Genomic DNA, 14,640 nt, shown 5'->3' on the forward strand with positions numbered 1-14,640 from the left:
ATCTGTTGCTTTTAGCCTGTCATTGTTCAATTTTAACCCATTATCATCAACCAAGCTTGCCAATTGCAATTTCATGCTATCGTAAAGCATTTATCAGCCAATAACATAATTCTGAACTGTAGCCAACGTTATAATACAGGAACTGCAGCAGACAGCGAAGGATGAACATTAATTGATGGCGTGTCCAGCATGAGCAACATACTGTAATATCAGCTACTGATCCTCATTGTAATGCACCTTGTGTTTTTGTACACAGAGGGTGTGTGCACACACACACAGATTTGTATGTGCCTACATTATGGAGACACTAGTCATACATCTATACACAAAGTGGTGCAAACTCATCTACAGATGGGTATGTACGTGATATACATAAACATGTGAGTTAGAGTGCACGAGTACACGTACATGCGTGCGCGCACACACACACACACACACACACTTGCTACTGGGGGAGGGGAGAAATATACTTATTCATTTGAAGAAGCTGATTATTGCAGTATAGAATCTGCTGTGTTAGCTGCGGCTCAGTTGGTTGAATTTGACCTCCAGGTCAAAAGTTGCAGTTTCATATCCCACTTGGAGACTTGCGTGCAGAGAGCAAGCCAAACCTTTCACTGAGAGCCTTAAGCCTACAGAAACAAGATTTTGTGTGAATATGCTTCTTTGCGTGCTATTTTGTTCCTTTTGCACCTTGTTCCAGAGGAACACTGTTTCATTCACTGTATCTATTAGAGTTGAATGATAATTAAACTTCATTTGATTTGAGTGCATTTTTTTGAAAAGCCTGGAAAGACAGACAATTTGTTAAAAAGCAAGTGGTTAATAGCAGCTTAAATATACAGCTGTACACAACAAACCAAGTTAAACAGTATGTAGGTGTATTTCTGAAAAGAAATTTTGTGTTCTTTACTAAACAAGACTAATTTGGACTTGGATCCCACTTTCATGCATTTTTAATTAATACATTTACGAATCCAAATCTTTAAGGGGACACCCAACTCCCAGCTTTGGGTCTCAAGCTACTTACTTCATTTCTTACTTCAAGATACAGCATGGCATCAGGTCCTACCGGCCCAACAAGCGAGCACCACCCAATTACACAGACTGAATGTCACCAATTGATCTACTAACCCAAATGTCTCTGAAATGCGGGAGGAGGAAACCCACAGGGAGAAGGTACAAGCTCCAGACAGATAATGGCCAGAATTGAATCCATTATGTTAGCCACTACACAACTGTGCTGACCTGAAGTTGCACAGCACCATTGAGTCACAAATAGAAGAGATGAGAATTACATTGGCGCTGGCGATTCACATGATGCTTTGCAGACAACACACAAAACTTATATATATTACTTTGAAAGTTTTGTGTAGGGAATATAAAATTAGCATAATCAAGATGAACTTGCCTTTGGCCGTAAATTGTGGAGTTTCTGTCGACAGATCCCAGAACCGCACAGTGGTATCTCCTGATCCACTAGCTAGGTACCTTTAAAATCAGAGATATTTGGTTAGAAATATGCACAACAACTATTCACAATAAAGCAGTACAAGAAAAAGAATGACCAACATCTTATACAATAAGCAACACACACAAAAATGCTGGAGGATCTCAGCAGCCTAGGCAGCATCCCTGGAAAAGAGTATAGTCGACGTGTCGGGCCAAGACTCTTCATCAAGACTGGGTTAAAATAAGATGAGGTGTCAGAGTAAGAAAGGGAAGAAAGGGGAGGGGGAGAGAACCACAAGGTCAAAGGTGAAACCAGGAGGGGGAGTAGTGCAGTAAAGAGCTGGGAAGTTGATGGGTGAAAGAGATAAAGACCTGGAGAAGGGGGAATATTCCCTGAACATTTGGCACATCTGTTCCCAATTAATTAATGCTTCCAAGTTCTTGCCTCATATCTCCCCTTACTCCAAATAAAACACTTTCCTAACTTGTCTGTTCCTATCCTTCTCCAATGCTATGGTAAGAAGATGGAATTGTGATCACTCCTGTATCTCCAAAATGCTCTCCCATTGAGAGACCTGACATCTGACCAGGTTCATTTCCCAATACCAGATCAAGTACAGCCTCTCCTCTTGTAGGCTTATCTACATATTCTGTCAGGAAACCTTCCTGAACACACCTAACAAACTCCACTCCATATTAACCTCTTGCTCTAGGGAGATGCCAATCAATATTTGGGAAATTAAAATCTCCCACCACGCCAACCCTGCTATTACTACGCCTTTCCAGAATCTTTCTCCCTATCTGCTCCTTGATGTCCCTGTTACTATTGGGTGTAAATTGATGATAAATTTATTTTGAACATTAGCATAGGTAGGCAATGGCCAGTATGAACGAGGTGGGCTGCACGTTTCAATGACACTTAGGGATGTGGGCTATATCTTTTGTGTCACTGAATGTCCACTAGTATCTTATGTGCTCAATGTGCCTTGCACTATGTATGACAGTTGGTACTGCATTTTGCACTTAGGACCTGGAGGAACACTGTATCGTTTGGCTGTATTCATGCATGCTTGAATGATAATTAAATTTTAACTTGTACATCACCTCTTACCACGTAAATGGAGGCCAGTTGATTGTGTTAATGTTGGCAGGAAACCAGCCCCAGGACTTTCTTCAGAAAATCTGGGATATAAAATAGGAGGATAGCTAAACCACCTCCAGTGCCGTCACTGAGACTGGTACAATCAGCACAGAGAGTCCGCTTATCTGCTTAAGCTGCAGCATGTGCACAGCAACCCTTCTAGAACAGTTACAGTACATCCAGCTCTCAGTTTGGGTGAGGAACTAAGGAAGCCAAAAGAAATAAGGAACCCTCAGAACAAATGTGAAACATTACAGACTGGGGCTCAGAACAAGGCAAAATGACAAGTACAGAATTATCAGCTGCAGAAAGGGTGGACATCATGAAGGGATCATTGACTGAGTCAGTGGGGCAGAAGTCAAAAACAGGAAGGGAACACACTCTATTGGGACTATTCTATAGAACCCACCCCCCACAAATAACAACAGAAACAATGAGTTGCAGATCAGGAAGCAGATTTTGATGCAAAAGTAACAGGGTCGTGGTCATGGGGATTTCAACTTCACTAGTTTTACTGGCACCTCCTTAGTGCAAAAGGTTGAGATGAAGCAGAATTTGTTAGGTGTGAACAGGCCGATTACAGGAGAGAACATACAAGGCAATGAACCTGGTAAAGTATCAGGTCTCTCAGTGGATAAGAACTTCAGAAACAGCGACCTACAGTCACTGATGGAGAAGTCCAGGAAGGATAAGATTGTCAGTCTTTATGTTTAGTATAGTTTAGTATAGTTTTCATAAATTCTATTGCATTTCTGTATTCCCTATAAATTTATTTTTCCTGCAAAAAAATGCAAGGTAGCATCAAGTGACATAATAGTACTTCGTTAATAAATTTATTTTAACTTTTAGGGTCTGTACTGCTCTATGTTCTAAAGAGATCGTTATAGTAAAAAAGTGAAGGTGATACACAAGTCCAGCTGTAAAGTTACTGCATGTTGGAGGAGACTCCAGCAATTGTACAATGTGTTCAAGTTTCTTGCTCTTCAGTCTTCTCCTACCTATCCGGTGTGTGTCGGGGATGCAAAGTCAAGAGGCATTTCTGATTCAAAGAGGTGATTATCGGTGCCCTGGTCAACAACAACTATTAGGTCTATTGAATCCAGGCTGCCCCCTAAAAATCCAAATATCCGTTCAGTCCCATTCCTTTGCTGTTTTCCTGACTCCCTATGAATTAGTTTCCTTCAAGTACTTTCCAAATCCCCAATTGACTTCAACCAGCCCTCCACATAATGTTTAGATCATCAGTACTCTATAAGGCTAAGTCTCTACCTTAAATATTTCTCTCTTACATTTGTCCCTTCTAATCAAGCACAGACTCTGATAATGTAGAAAGTGTGATGCATTAAAAAGATCTTAACAGTTCTTAGAACTAAGTTCTATGTTTGACCAGTCTCCCTCTCCCACACTGCTGCTGGAGGAAGGCTCAGGAGTCTTGGGTCTTGGGTAAGGTTTGATTGGCGTGGTTTGTGGATTGGACCTGTTTTTAAAATCTCTGGGCTGTATATTGCATACATACTTTGAAAGATTCAAAAATCAAAGTACATTTATTATCAAAGGACTTACTTTCCAGAGGGACTAAAGGCCACAGAAATGACAGCCTCCGTGTGCCCTTCCAAGGAGCTTGTGCATCGTGTCACTGCCCGAACCCGAAACACTGCTTGTGGTTGGTAAATTATGTCAATAATCTTTTCAGTCTCCACTTGCTGCTCTTGCAGCGTCTTCTCGAGTGAAGTGACGATTTCAGTTTCATTCACGTAGAAAGCCAATGGCAATGGATCCTCCTGAAGGTAAAAGAGCAAAAGGAAATTTTCCTACTTAGGCTGTTCATTTCAGTACCCATTCCCAATGGAACATTGTATTTTTACAAACACAACGACGACAAAGGGTAAAGGCTCTAATAATCCAGCCCGACTGACAAAATTTGTGAAGTTTAGTACACCTCAGTGCAAAGGTATGCATTTAGGCTATGGTCTTGGGTGCTGATCAATGGGACTAGGCAGATTAATAGTTTGGCATGTACTAGATGGGCTGAGGGGCCTGTTTCTTTGCTGTAGTGTTTTGTGATTTCCTTCAATCTGAGGAGGATAAAAATTTAGAATACTTCTCAGGTGATCAGAACTAGATCTGACCTTGATTACACTTTCTCAGAACCGACCCTGCACCCAAATTGGAAACTGGTCCAACATTTGATTGAAGGAATTCAGTGTACCTGCGTCTAATGTACCAAGCTTGCAACTTGGGTCACATGGCCACTATTTGCTGTGGAGAAGTAGTAGCTCTCAATGTCTAACCTAATTGCTTGGTAAAATTGTGATCTTGTGCTCACTGAGCAGTTACATTCCGATAGTCCACTTGAAGCAAACATGAACTTATAAAATTTACTCAGGTTTCAGTTCCACAAGTGTCAGTAAGATGTTTTATACTGGGAATTAGTCTTTTGACCTTCCTTTTCATCTTTTCCATCACATCACCATCTTGCAAGATTCAAACTGACCATAGCAGTTTGATAATAAAGCTCTAAATTCTTGCACAAACAGAAACCCTTGCACTTACCGAACACTTTTCATGATCTCAGGACAGCTGAGTATTTTTGCTATTTCACAATTCTTTATAACATGGGGAGGAGGCCATTCTGCGCATTGAGTTCATGCTGCCTCTCGTGTATCCATTCAACCCCCTCACCCATTCATTTCCTATATCTTATTATCCCAAAATACACACCACCTCAATAAAGGATAGCTTCTATCCCATTGTTATAAGACTCTTAAACAGATCTCTTTTATTTTTTATATTTATTTAGACATACAGCACGGTAACAGGTCCTCCCGACCCAACAAGCTCACACCCCCCAAATACACCCATGTGACCTGTTAACCCTTTCTTTGGACTGTGGGAGGAATCCGGAGCACCTGGAGGAAACCAGTGCAGTCATGGGGAAAACAAATGTCTTACTGACGGCGGCAGAAATTGAACCTACATGACTTGGCACTGTAAAGCATTATGCTAACTGCTACGTTGCCACAGCATCGCCGTGTGAAGAAGGACTTGATCCCTCAATCTACCTCATCACAGGCTTTGCAGCTTATTTGGATTTATGACTGCACTTGCACTCTAACTGCAACACTATTTTACAGGACGGGCACAGTAGCATAGCAGTTAGCATAATGTCATTACAGCGCTAATGACCTGAGTTCAATTGCTGCTGCTGTTGTAAGGAGTTTGTACATTCTCCTCCTGACCTCCCACATTCCAAAAATGTACTTTTTAAAAAAAATGAAATGAACTTTTTTCATAATTAACAATTACAATAATAAACCATTCAATGCCTTTTCAATTTTTGCATGCATAGTCTATGCTTTCCATACTACATTCATACAGATTACTAGCATTGCTGCCACTCATGTGGCTCCCTGGGGAGGTACACTACCAACCACGTTAACTGAGGGACTTCCTCCTCCCACTGGCCCTCCCCTTCCAGTAGAAGAACCCCACACCATGATCCTTCCCCACCAAGCCCTCCGAAGTCGTACGGATTAGTATGTTAATCGATCACATGGGTGTAATTGAACAGCATGGGTGCATTGGGCTGGAAGGGCTTGTGACCATGCTGTAACTACTTTTACCGTTGGTCTATCTCAATGTACTTATGTTTCGAATGATCTCTATGAATGGCATATCAAAGGAAGATTTTCACTATCTCAGTCCACCTGACAATAATAAACCAACTACACCACAACCTCCCCACTGATTCTTCTGCTGCCCATCTTAGCTGGAAGTAATTACATTTTGCCAATTGATCAACCAAATCTGTGAGTAACAGGAAACCAAAGTACCTGAGGGAAAGCCATATGGTCAAAGGGAGAACTGCAGACAACTAAGGTCAGAATCAAAGACAGGGTGCAGTGAAACCTCAGCACCACCTTTACTGCTACAATTCTACTCACTGTGCTGTTGAAATGTGGATTAAAAGTGGAAAAGATTGATTCCCAGAAATCTCTCTCCATTATCTTAAGCACAGCGGTCAGCCATAGAGCAAATACCCTGTCAATGTTCCTGCTATAAGGTACTACCAGTTTTTCAGTGCACTTTGTCCCACTTTAGCAAGGTGCCTCACCAAGAAAGGACTCGACTCCCATTGTGACTGTGTCAGCTGTGGCTCATTGTATCATCCTCTCATCCAGACTGGTACGTTTCGGACACGAGAACTTCAGCACAAAGACCCAGGTTGACAACTGAATGCAGTACTGAGGGAGTATTGTATTTCTGATGGCGCAGTCTCTCAGGATTATTAGTCCTGATGAAAGGTCCCAGCCCGAAACATCAATTGCTTATTCCTCTCCATATATACCTGCCTGACCTGCTGAGTTCCTCCAGCATTTTATGGGAGCTACTCTAAATTTGCAGCATCCGTAGAATCTCTCATGGCTAAAAAAGACTAGTTTTATTTATCACATGTATATCAATACACACACTGAAATGCATCGTTTGTGTCAAATTAAATCAGTGCAGATTGTGCTGGGCAGCCCACAAGTGTCTCCAAGTTTGGGACACTAACATAGCATGCCCACAACTTACTAATCCTAACCCATATGTCTCTGGAATGTGGGAGGAAACTGGAGCACCCAAAGGAATCCCACATAATCATGAGGAAAACATACTAACTCATTATAGGCAGTAGCAGGAATTGAACCACAATCGCCGATCTTTGATTGGAGCTGTAAAGTGATGTACTAACTGTTGTGCTACCATGCCGCCCACGTTAAAAATGGAGATCTAACAATGAAGGTAAACCATCCCAGTATTTTAAACATGAACGGGAAAGCCATCCAACATTCTTTCTAACGTACAGTGAAATCCACTGCTTGTGTCAATGACTAACATAGTTGAAGGAGGTTCTGGGGGCAGCTCACAAGTTGCCATGCTTCCAGCGCCAACATAGGATGCCCACAATTTACTAACCCTCTATCTTTCGAATGTGGGAAGAAACGGGAGTACCCGGAGGAAAACTGCGGTACAATCTCTTTACAGACCGCGGCAGGAATTCAAACCCAATTGCTGGTGTTGTAAAGCATTACACATGCAGTGAACTTAATTAACCCTCAACAACTATTACTACAAAAATCTGATTATTACCACATTAATGCTTGTGGGAACTTGCTGTCTTCAACCTGGCTGCCATTATAATAATGATAAACATTCATGGAAGATTTTATTAGCAGCAAATTACTTCAGGACTTTATAGAAAGGGATGTGAAAGGCACTCAGGAAATGCAAGTCTTGGTTTGCTCTTAAGACAACGAAGGCCAGTTACCATTCGAAGGATGCCAGAGGCTGCATGAGACATATAAAGCCTTTTACCTTGGGCAGCAGAACATTGCACACGAGTTGCAGTTTGTCAGGTGTTATGTCAATGGGCACATCGAAAGGTGACCCCAGAACCTCCCCACTCTCATCCTTGAACTGCACCAGCAGTCGCTGAATTTCTTCCTTCATTGTCAAACAGTAAAAAATCTGGGGGGAGAAATAATGGTAAAAGATTATTAAACTTATAGGTCTGGACAGCAGTCCTCGACATCAATGCTATTCACCTGCACAGGATAATGAGTTAACAAATATGGACACTGAAAAAAATTTTTAAAAACCCTGACTTTCATACAGGTATCCCCCACTTTACAAATGTACACTTTATGCCACTTCGCTTTTTACAAAAGACCTACATTAGTAACCTGTTTTCGCATTACCAAGAGGACTTTCGCTTTTATGAAAGTTTCCCCCTAATAAATTAATGGTTCTTCGCTTTATGCTATTTCAGCTTAAGAAAGGTTTCATAGGAACGCTCTACCTCTGTAAGGGGGGGGGGGGGGGGAACACCTGTACTAAGCACAATAATAACCTGTTTAACTAGTTTCCACATCTCTATTTATTCAGATATTGTGCGGAACAAACCTTTTCCAGCCCAATGAGCCACTACACCTAGTGAACCAACTATTTAACCCCAGCCTAATCACAGGACAATTTACAAGGACCTACTAACCGGTATGTCTTTGAACTATGGGAGAAAATTGGAGCACCTGGAGGAAACCCAAGCACTTATTAGAAGGACATACTGAATCTGCAGACAGGTCAAAATTGAGCTGTAATAGTGTCACGCTGACTGCTGCGCTGCCGTGGTACCCCATACTATATTAACAAAATGTCGACAGGAATTTTATAACTATACAGGATTTTGTAATAATTCCTATTGAACATTTGTTTACACACTAATGTTGCTACTTAACGAAAAATCTCAATGTATAGTAGTCATCTTTGGCTATAATAAATCCCAAGCAAACTGAGACCTTGGTGTCATCCCACCACAAATATGAAATTAATACCCAAAAATTGGGGGATGGGATTAAATTGCAAGGCTACAAAGAAAGAGCAAGAAGTGGGACTAACTAGGCAATTCTTTCAAAGACCCAAAGACATTTACTCCTATTTATATTCTAATGTATTATTTTCCATTAAACAGGAATCTGATGGATTGGAAAATGTGAGACGTCTGATATAATATTTAGTTATCAGTGTTCTACCGCACCACATTCCCGTGTCATCTTATATATTCAGAATTTAATATTCTATGGATCCATACATGGATGAGAGGTGTATGGAGGGATATGGTCCAGGTGCAGGTAGTCAGAAAAATGGTTTGGCACAGACAAGAAGGGCCAAAAGGCCTGTTTCTGTGCTGTAATGTTCTATGGATCCATGGGGTTGCTAGTAGTTTAACTTGCTATTCAGTACAGTATTAAACCAGATGTAATAGAAAAGGGTGACACGGTAGCATGGCAGTTGATGTAATATTATTGCAGTGCCTCTACGTCGGATTCAATTCCTGCTGCTATCAGTAAGGAATTTAAACTTTCTCCTGTGACTGTACCGGGTGGTCAGATTTCCATTCACATCCCTAAGACGTACTGATTAATAGGTTAATTGGTCAAAAGTGTAAATTGGAAGTGCAGATTTGTTGGGCTAGGAGGGCCTGTTACACTGCTGTTTCTCTAAATGAAAAAATTGCTGTAAATTGCCTAAGCACCACAGGATCTGTAAACTAACCTATCTGCTAGCACAGATTTATACAGATTGGACTGAACTTTGCGGCAAGATGGCACAAGTGCCAACAAGGTTGGGATGCTGTTTACGCATCTTAATAAAAAAAAAAGCCCTAAACTTGTTCACCCATGATTGCCCGTCTTTCTGGGATGCAGTGCTATCTGAAGCTGGACTTCATCTGTTGGGATGATACAACACTGAGACCTGATGAAGGGAGTTATCATCTACTTAAGAACAGCTTGTAGCAAGCTTTTCAAAGGACAGAGCAGTTACTATATTGCACTCCCAAACCTTTTACCTTTTCAAGTTTTATATTAAATTTAACTGAAGCTGCAATGTGTGTCTATTTTCAGGTCAAGAGTCAAATTTAAATATGACAGTCCTTGGTGAAGAATGTTAAAGATGAATACAAGACACATTACACTCATATACTCACTCACACGTTAGGTATACCTGTTCATCAATGCAAATATCTAATCAGCCAATCATGTGGCAGCAACTCAATGCATAAAAGCATGCAGACATGGTCAAGAAGTTCAGTTGTTGTCCAGACCAAACATCAGACTGGGGAAGAAATGTGATCCAAGTGTGCAGAGTGATTGTTGGTGCCAGAAGGGGTGGTTTGAGTATCTCAGAAACTGCTGATCTCCTGAAATCATCACACACAACAATCGCTAGACTTTACTGAGAATGGGGTGAAAAATAAAAAAAATCCAGGGAGTAGCAGTTGTGTAGGCAAAACCATCTTGAGAGGGCAGAGGAGAATGGTCAAACTGGTTCAACAGGAAGGTGACAGTAACTCAAATAACCACATATTACAACAGTGTGTGGCAGAAGAGCATCTCTGAATGCACAACACATTGAAGCTTGAAGTGGATGGGCAGCAGCACAGGAAGACCACACCGGGTTCCACTCCTGTACTTAATAATGTGGCCACTAGGTGCATGTACCCATCTTCAATACAAATATGTTTTTGTTATCACCTATGTCTCTATTGCTTCCCTCCCCTTGAGCACGCTTATTTCTTTTTCCCTACGCTCAGAAAGCAAGGGCACAGGAGATCTACCAGGACATTAAAATCTTGTCATACAGACTGAGCATTCAACAAGAATTTGCCACATCTACCAGAGCTGCTGTCTCATAGTTCCAGTCACCTGGCTTTAATCTTGATCTCAAGTGCTGTAGTTATGGAGTTTGTATTTTCTCCCTGTGAGCACGTAGGTTTCCTCTCGGTGCTCTGGTTCCCTCCCACCTGCCAAGGATCAATTGGCCATCAAGTATGTAATTAAGTGGGAGAATTTGGGGAAGTTAATGGGAATGAGTAGAGAATAAAATTGGATTCAAACAATCTCAGTCAATACAGATATAATTAAAATCCTTCAACTCTGAACTGATTCCACAACCTATAGACTCACTCCCAAGAACTCATCAATTCATGATCTCAGTACTTTTATTATTTGCACAATGTCTTATTTTGCACATTGACTACTTGCATTTGTTATTTATCTTGTTATGAAATTCAACTGTATTCTATTTTCCTGTAAATGCCCACAAGAAAATTAATCTCAAGTTAGTATATAGTGACATACATTGTATACATTTTTATAATAAATTTACTTTACCCTAACCTTTCTGCTGTCTGCTTACACATCTGTACCTCTTGTTGCTGTTGAAAATTGGGAGGCCGAAAGAATAAACCCAGACAACTGAATGTCCATCTTTTATTCCAGAATTCTGTCCAAGAGGACTCATTGGATAATCATTGAGTACTATGTTCTCCCTAATCAACAGTGCCACCCCATCCTCTTTAGTAAACCCCCTGTTATATATGAAACTTCCATACCCCAGAACATTTGCTGTCAGCCCTGCCCTTCCCACAAACACATTTTTGTGACTGGAATATTATTATTCCAAGCACTCATCTATGCTCCAAGTTAGGGGTTCCCAATTTTTTTTAATGCCGTGGACCAATACCATTAAGCAAGGGGTCCATGGACCCCAGTTTGGGAACCCCTGATCTCAGCTGAAGACGCAGACTCGAGATTTTAGGAACAGCTTCTTCTCCTTCACCATAAGATTTCTGAATAGTTCATGAGCACTATCTCATTATTCTTTTTCTAAATGTTATTGATTTTGTAATTTATAGTAATTTTATGTCTTTGCTCTGTTCTAGTGCCACAAACAACAAAGTTCACACCACGCAAGACAGTGATAATAAACTTAGTTCTGATATTGAGAAACAAACATAAATACCTGCATTACAAGCAAAGAATGACATAATTTTGGAACCCCTCTCAAGATCTACACCTTAATTCCATTTCCACAACATGACTTTGCACCACAACCACCTCGCCAAAGAGAAACCTACTTCGCTGACGCTCACATCCTTCACGGAGACATCCTGTGGGCAGCCAGTGCTTCAGTTTCCTCTCACTATCACATTTAGCACAGTAGCACAGTGGTTAGCACAATACTTTATCACACCAGCTATCATCAATCGGAGTTCAATTCTTGCTGTTGTCTATGTGACACACTTGGGTTTTTTTTCCTGGAGTTTCCTCCAACATTCCAGATGTATGGGTTAGAGTTAGTAAGTTGTGAACATGTTATGTTGGCACCAGAAGCATGGTAACACTTCCGGGCTGCCCCCAGCACATCCCTGGACTGCTAAATAAAGCTAATCTTTACTTCATGATTGAACAGCGTCGGAGAGAGGTCCGAGGGTGAATCATAGCCGTGAAGTCAGTGAAATACAGCATGGGAATAGGCCCTTCAGCCACTGAGACCGTCAATTACTGGTACACTTATTTACCCTACACTCCACCAGCCACCTATTCTCTTGAAGTGACTGAAACAGCATGCATGCTCTTGACATATGGAAGGAAAGAGAAGGACTCAGGCGAAACTTCTGCAGTCAAAGAAAATGGGCAAGTTCCACACAGACAAACCCAATGCCTCTCCTTTCCCAGAAGGCCAAAGAAATTCAGCATGTCCCCGTTGACTCTTAACAATTTGTATCAAAGCACCATGGATGCATAACCGCTTGGTATGGCATAACTGCTCTGCAAGTGACGTCAAGAAATTGCACGGTAGTGACAGAGCATAGCACATGATGGAAACCAACCTCCCTTCTATGAAATCTGTCTATACTTCTCGCTGCTTCTGTAAAGCAGCCAGCATAATCAAAGACCCCAATCGCCCTGGACATTCAAAAGCCTGAAAGCATATACCAACCAGGTTCAAGGACAGCTTCTATCCGGTTATTGGATTCTTGAACATACCCTTTGTTTGACAAAGTTAACTCTTGACTTCACCATCTCCCTCATTATGAACTTGCACTTTGTAGCTGTTACACTTTATTCTGCACCGTTTTTGTGGTACCTCAATACACTGTGTAATGATCTGATCTGTATGAACATTGTGCAAGACAACTTTTTCCCTGTATCTTCATTACGGCAGTAAAGCAGCTAGCCTAACGCTTTACAGTGCCAGCCACTCGGGTTCAATTCCCACAGCTGCCTGTAAATTTGTACCTTCTCCCTGTGAACGCATGGGTTTCCTCCAATTTCTCCGGTTTCTGCCCACATTGCAAAGACATGCAAGTTAGGGTTACAAATTGTGGTCACTGGAATGCTACGTTGGCATTGGAAGCATGTTGACATTTGCGGGCTGCCCGAAGCACATCCCTGGAATGTACTGGCACACACACCCTATGTTTTGATGTACAGATGACAAATAAAGCTTATCTTTATAACGTAGATACATGCGACAATAAAACCAATCTCAAAACCAACGTCAGGTTTGAACGCGGACCTGGTGCTGTGAGGCAATGCTCCATCAGCTGTGCCATTGTACATCAATACAAAACTTCAAGAATTGTCTGAATTTGCTTCAGTAACGTGCTGTAAGCTTACACAAAGAGTAGCAGAACCAATCTGAGCAGGTGGTCAACTCACCCAGATCAGCTAGGTAGGGAGAGCACGATCTCGGTAATCAGGATCTGGTTTCTAACCTCTGCCAAACATCTACTAAAGGGCTTATATAAACGAGGGCATGATTTGGACAGTCTATCCACGAGCTACCAGCTACTTTGGGGAAAAGAGACAGCAGCATCTTGTCTGCCATGGTCCCAGGGAATGAGGTTGGGGAAAATCTGACCAAGATAGGGAACCTGTGAAGGTCCTGATTATTATTGTAATGGACATTTCAATCCTTCAAACAGTTGAAAACCATACTCATTCTAAGCTCTGAAAGCAAAACACTCTCACACCACCAGCAAAGAGTGCTTAAAGCATGGCAAGGGACCTGGGGAACATAATGAGCGGACAAACTGTGGAGCTTGGAGTCGTCCTGTGGCCCAGTCTGCAGAGGGGCTTATTGCAGACCCCAAGACCCGAACATAATACGATCGTGTACCGTGGGGTTTCTAACGTATTGCAGAGCCCCTCACCCCAGTGCAGTCCAACACCCTGGACGCACTACAGGACCCCACACGTTCCCGCCCCCTTCCCCAGCAAGCTCCCAGACAGAGACAGACACCCCAGACACAAGCTCCACGACCCCGGCCTCTAGCCACTGCCCCATGCTCTGTAACAGAGCACCGCCTGCAGCCCACCCCGCGGCCGCAGGTTTCATACCGAACATGACACTCAGACGGACGCCCGGGCCTGAGCACGAAAAGATATCGGAGCCACCAGTTACTGACCTAAGTCAGGATGCAGCGGGCCGCCGTCACTCGCGAAGCCGGGGGGCAAGCGTGTCCACGCGGTCAGCCAGCAAGCCGAGCAGCCGCCTCGCTGGCAGACCCGCCACAGCGCCTCCTGCGGCCGGGAGGACCGCTGTACAATACTGCTTTTCTCCAAAGCACGTCAGGTGGGAAAGATAAGGTAAACAATAAGAAATACAGTATTTTTTATTTAATAACCTGAACAAGCGTTTCTATTTCAGGATCGTGG

General features: G+C 42.2%; 2 protein-coding genes across 4 annotated transcripts in view; one reads left to right on the plus strand and one right to left on the minus strand.

The window, feature by feature from the left end:
• Positions 1–14,640, minus strand: part of nle1 (notchless homolog 1 (Drosophila)) — a 46,141-nt gene that overhangs the window by 31,167 nt on the left and 334 nt on the right. The window contains exons 1-4 of one of the 3 annotated variants that reach the window (XM_059973578.1): positions 14,391–14,531; positions 7,952–8,104; positions 4,157–4,374; positions 1,412–1,491 (exon numbers count right to left, since the gene is read on the minus strand). In XM_059973578.1, coding sequence (XP_059829561.1) covers positions 1,412–1,491; positions 4,157–4,374; positions 7,952–8,086 — 433 coding nt within the window. In that variant the 5' untranslated portion in view covers positions 8,087–8,104; positions 14,391–14,531. Of the gene's footprint in view, positions 1–1,411; positions 1,492–4,156; positions 4,375–7,951; positions 8,105–14,322; positions 14,532–14,640 lie in introns of those variants that run through there. The other 2 variants (XM_059973579.1, XM_059973580.1) reach the window with 2 other exon arrangements.
• Positions 14,409–14,640, plus strand: part of LOC132396111 (aldehyde dehydrogenase family 3 member A2-like) — a 35,013-nt gene continuing 34,781 nt past the window's right edge. The window contains exon 1 of the mRNA XM_059973572.1: positions 14,409–14,571. The gene's annotated coding sequence lies outside the window, so the exon portion shown is untranslated. The remainder of the gene's footprint in view (positions 14,572–14,640) is intronic.

Source organism: Hypanus sabinus, chromosome 6 (genome assembly GCF_030144855.1).
Source record: "Hypanus sabinus isolate sHypSab1 chromosome 6, sHypSab1.hap1, whole genome shotgun sequence".
Taxonomy (NCBI): domain Eukaryota; kingdom Metazoa; phylum Chordata; class Chondrichthyes; order Myliobatiformes; family Dasyatidae; genus Hypanus; species Hypanus sabinus.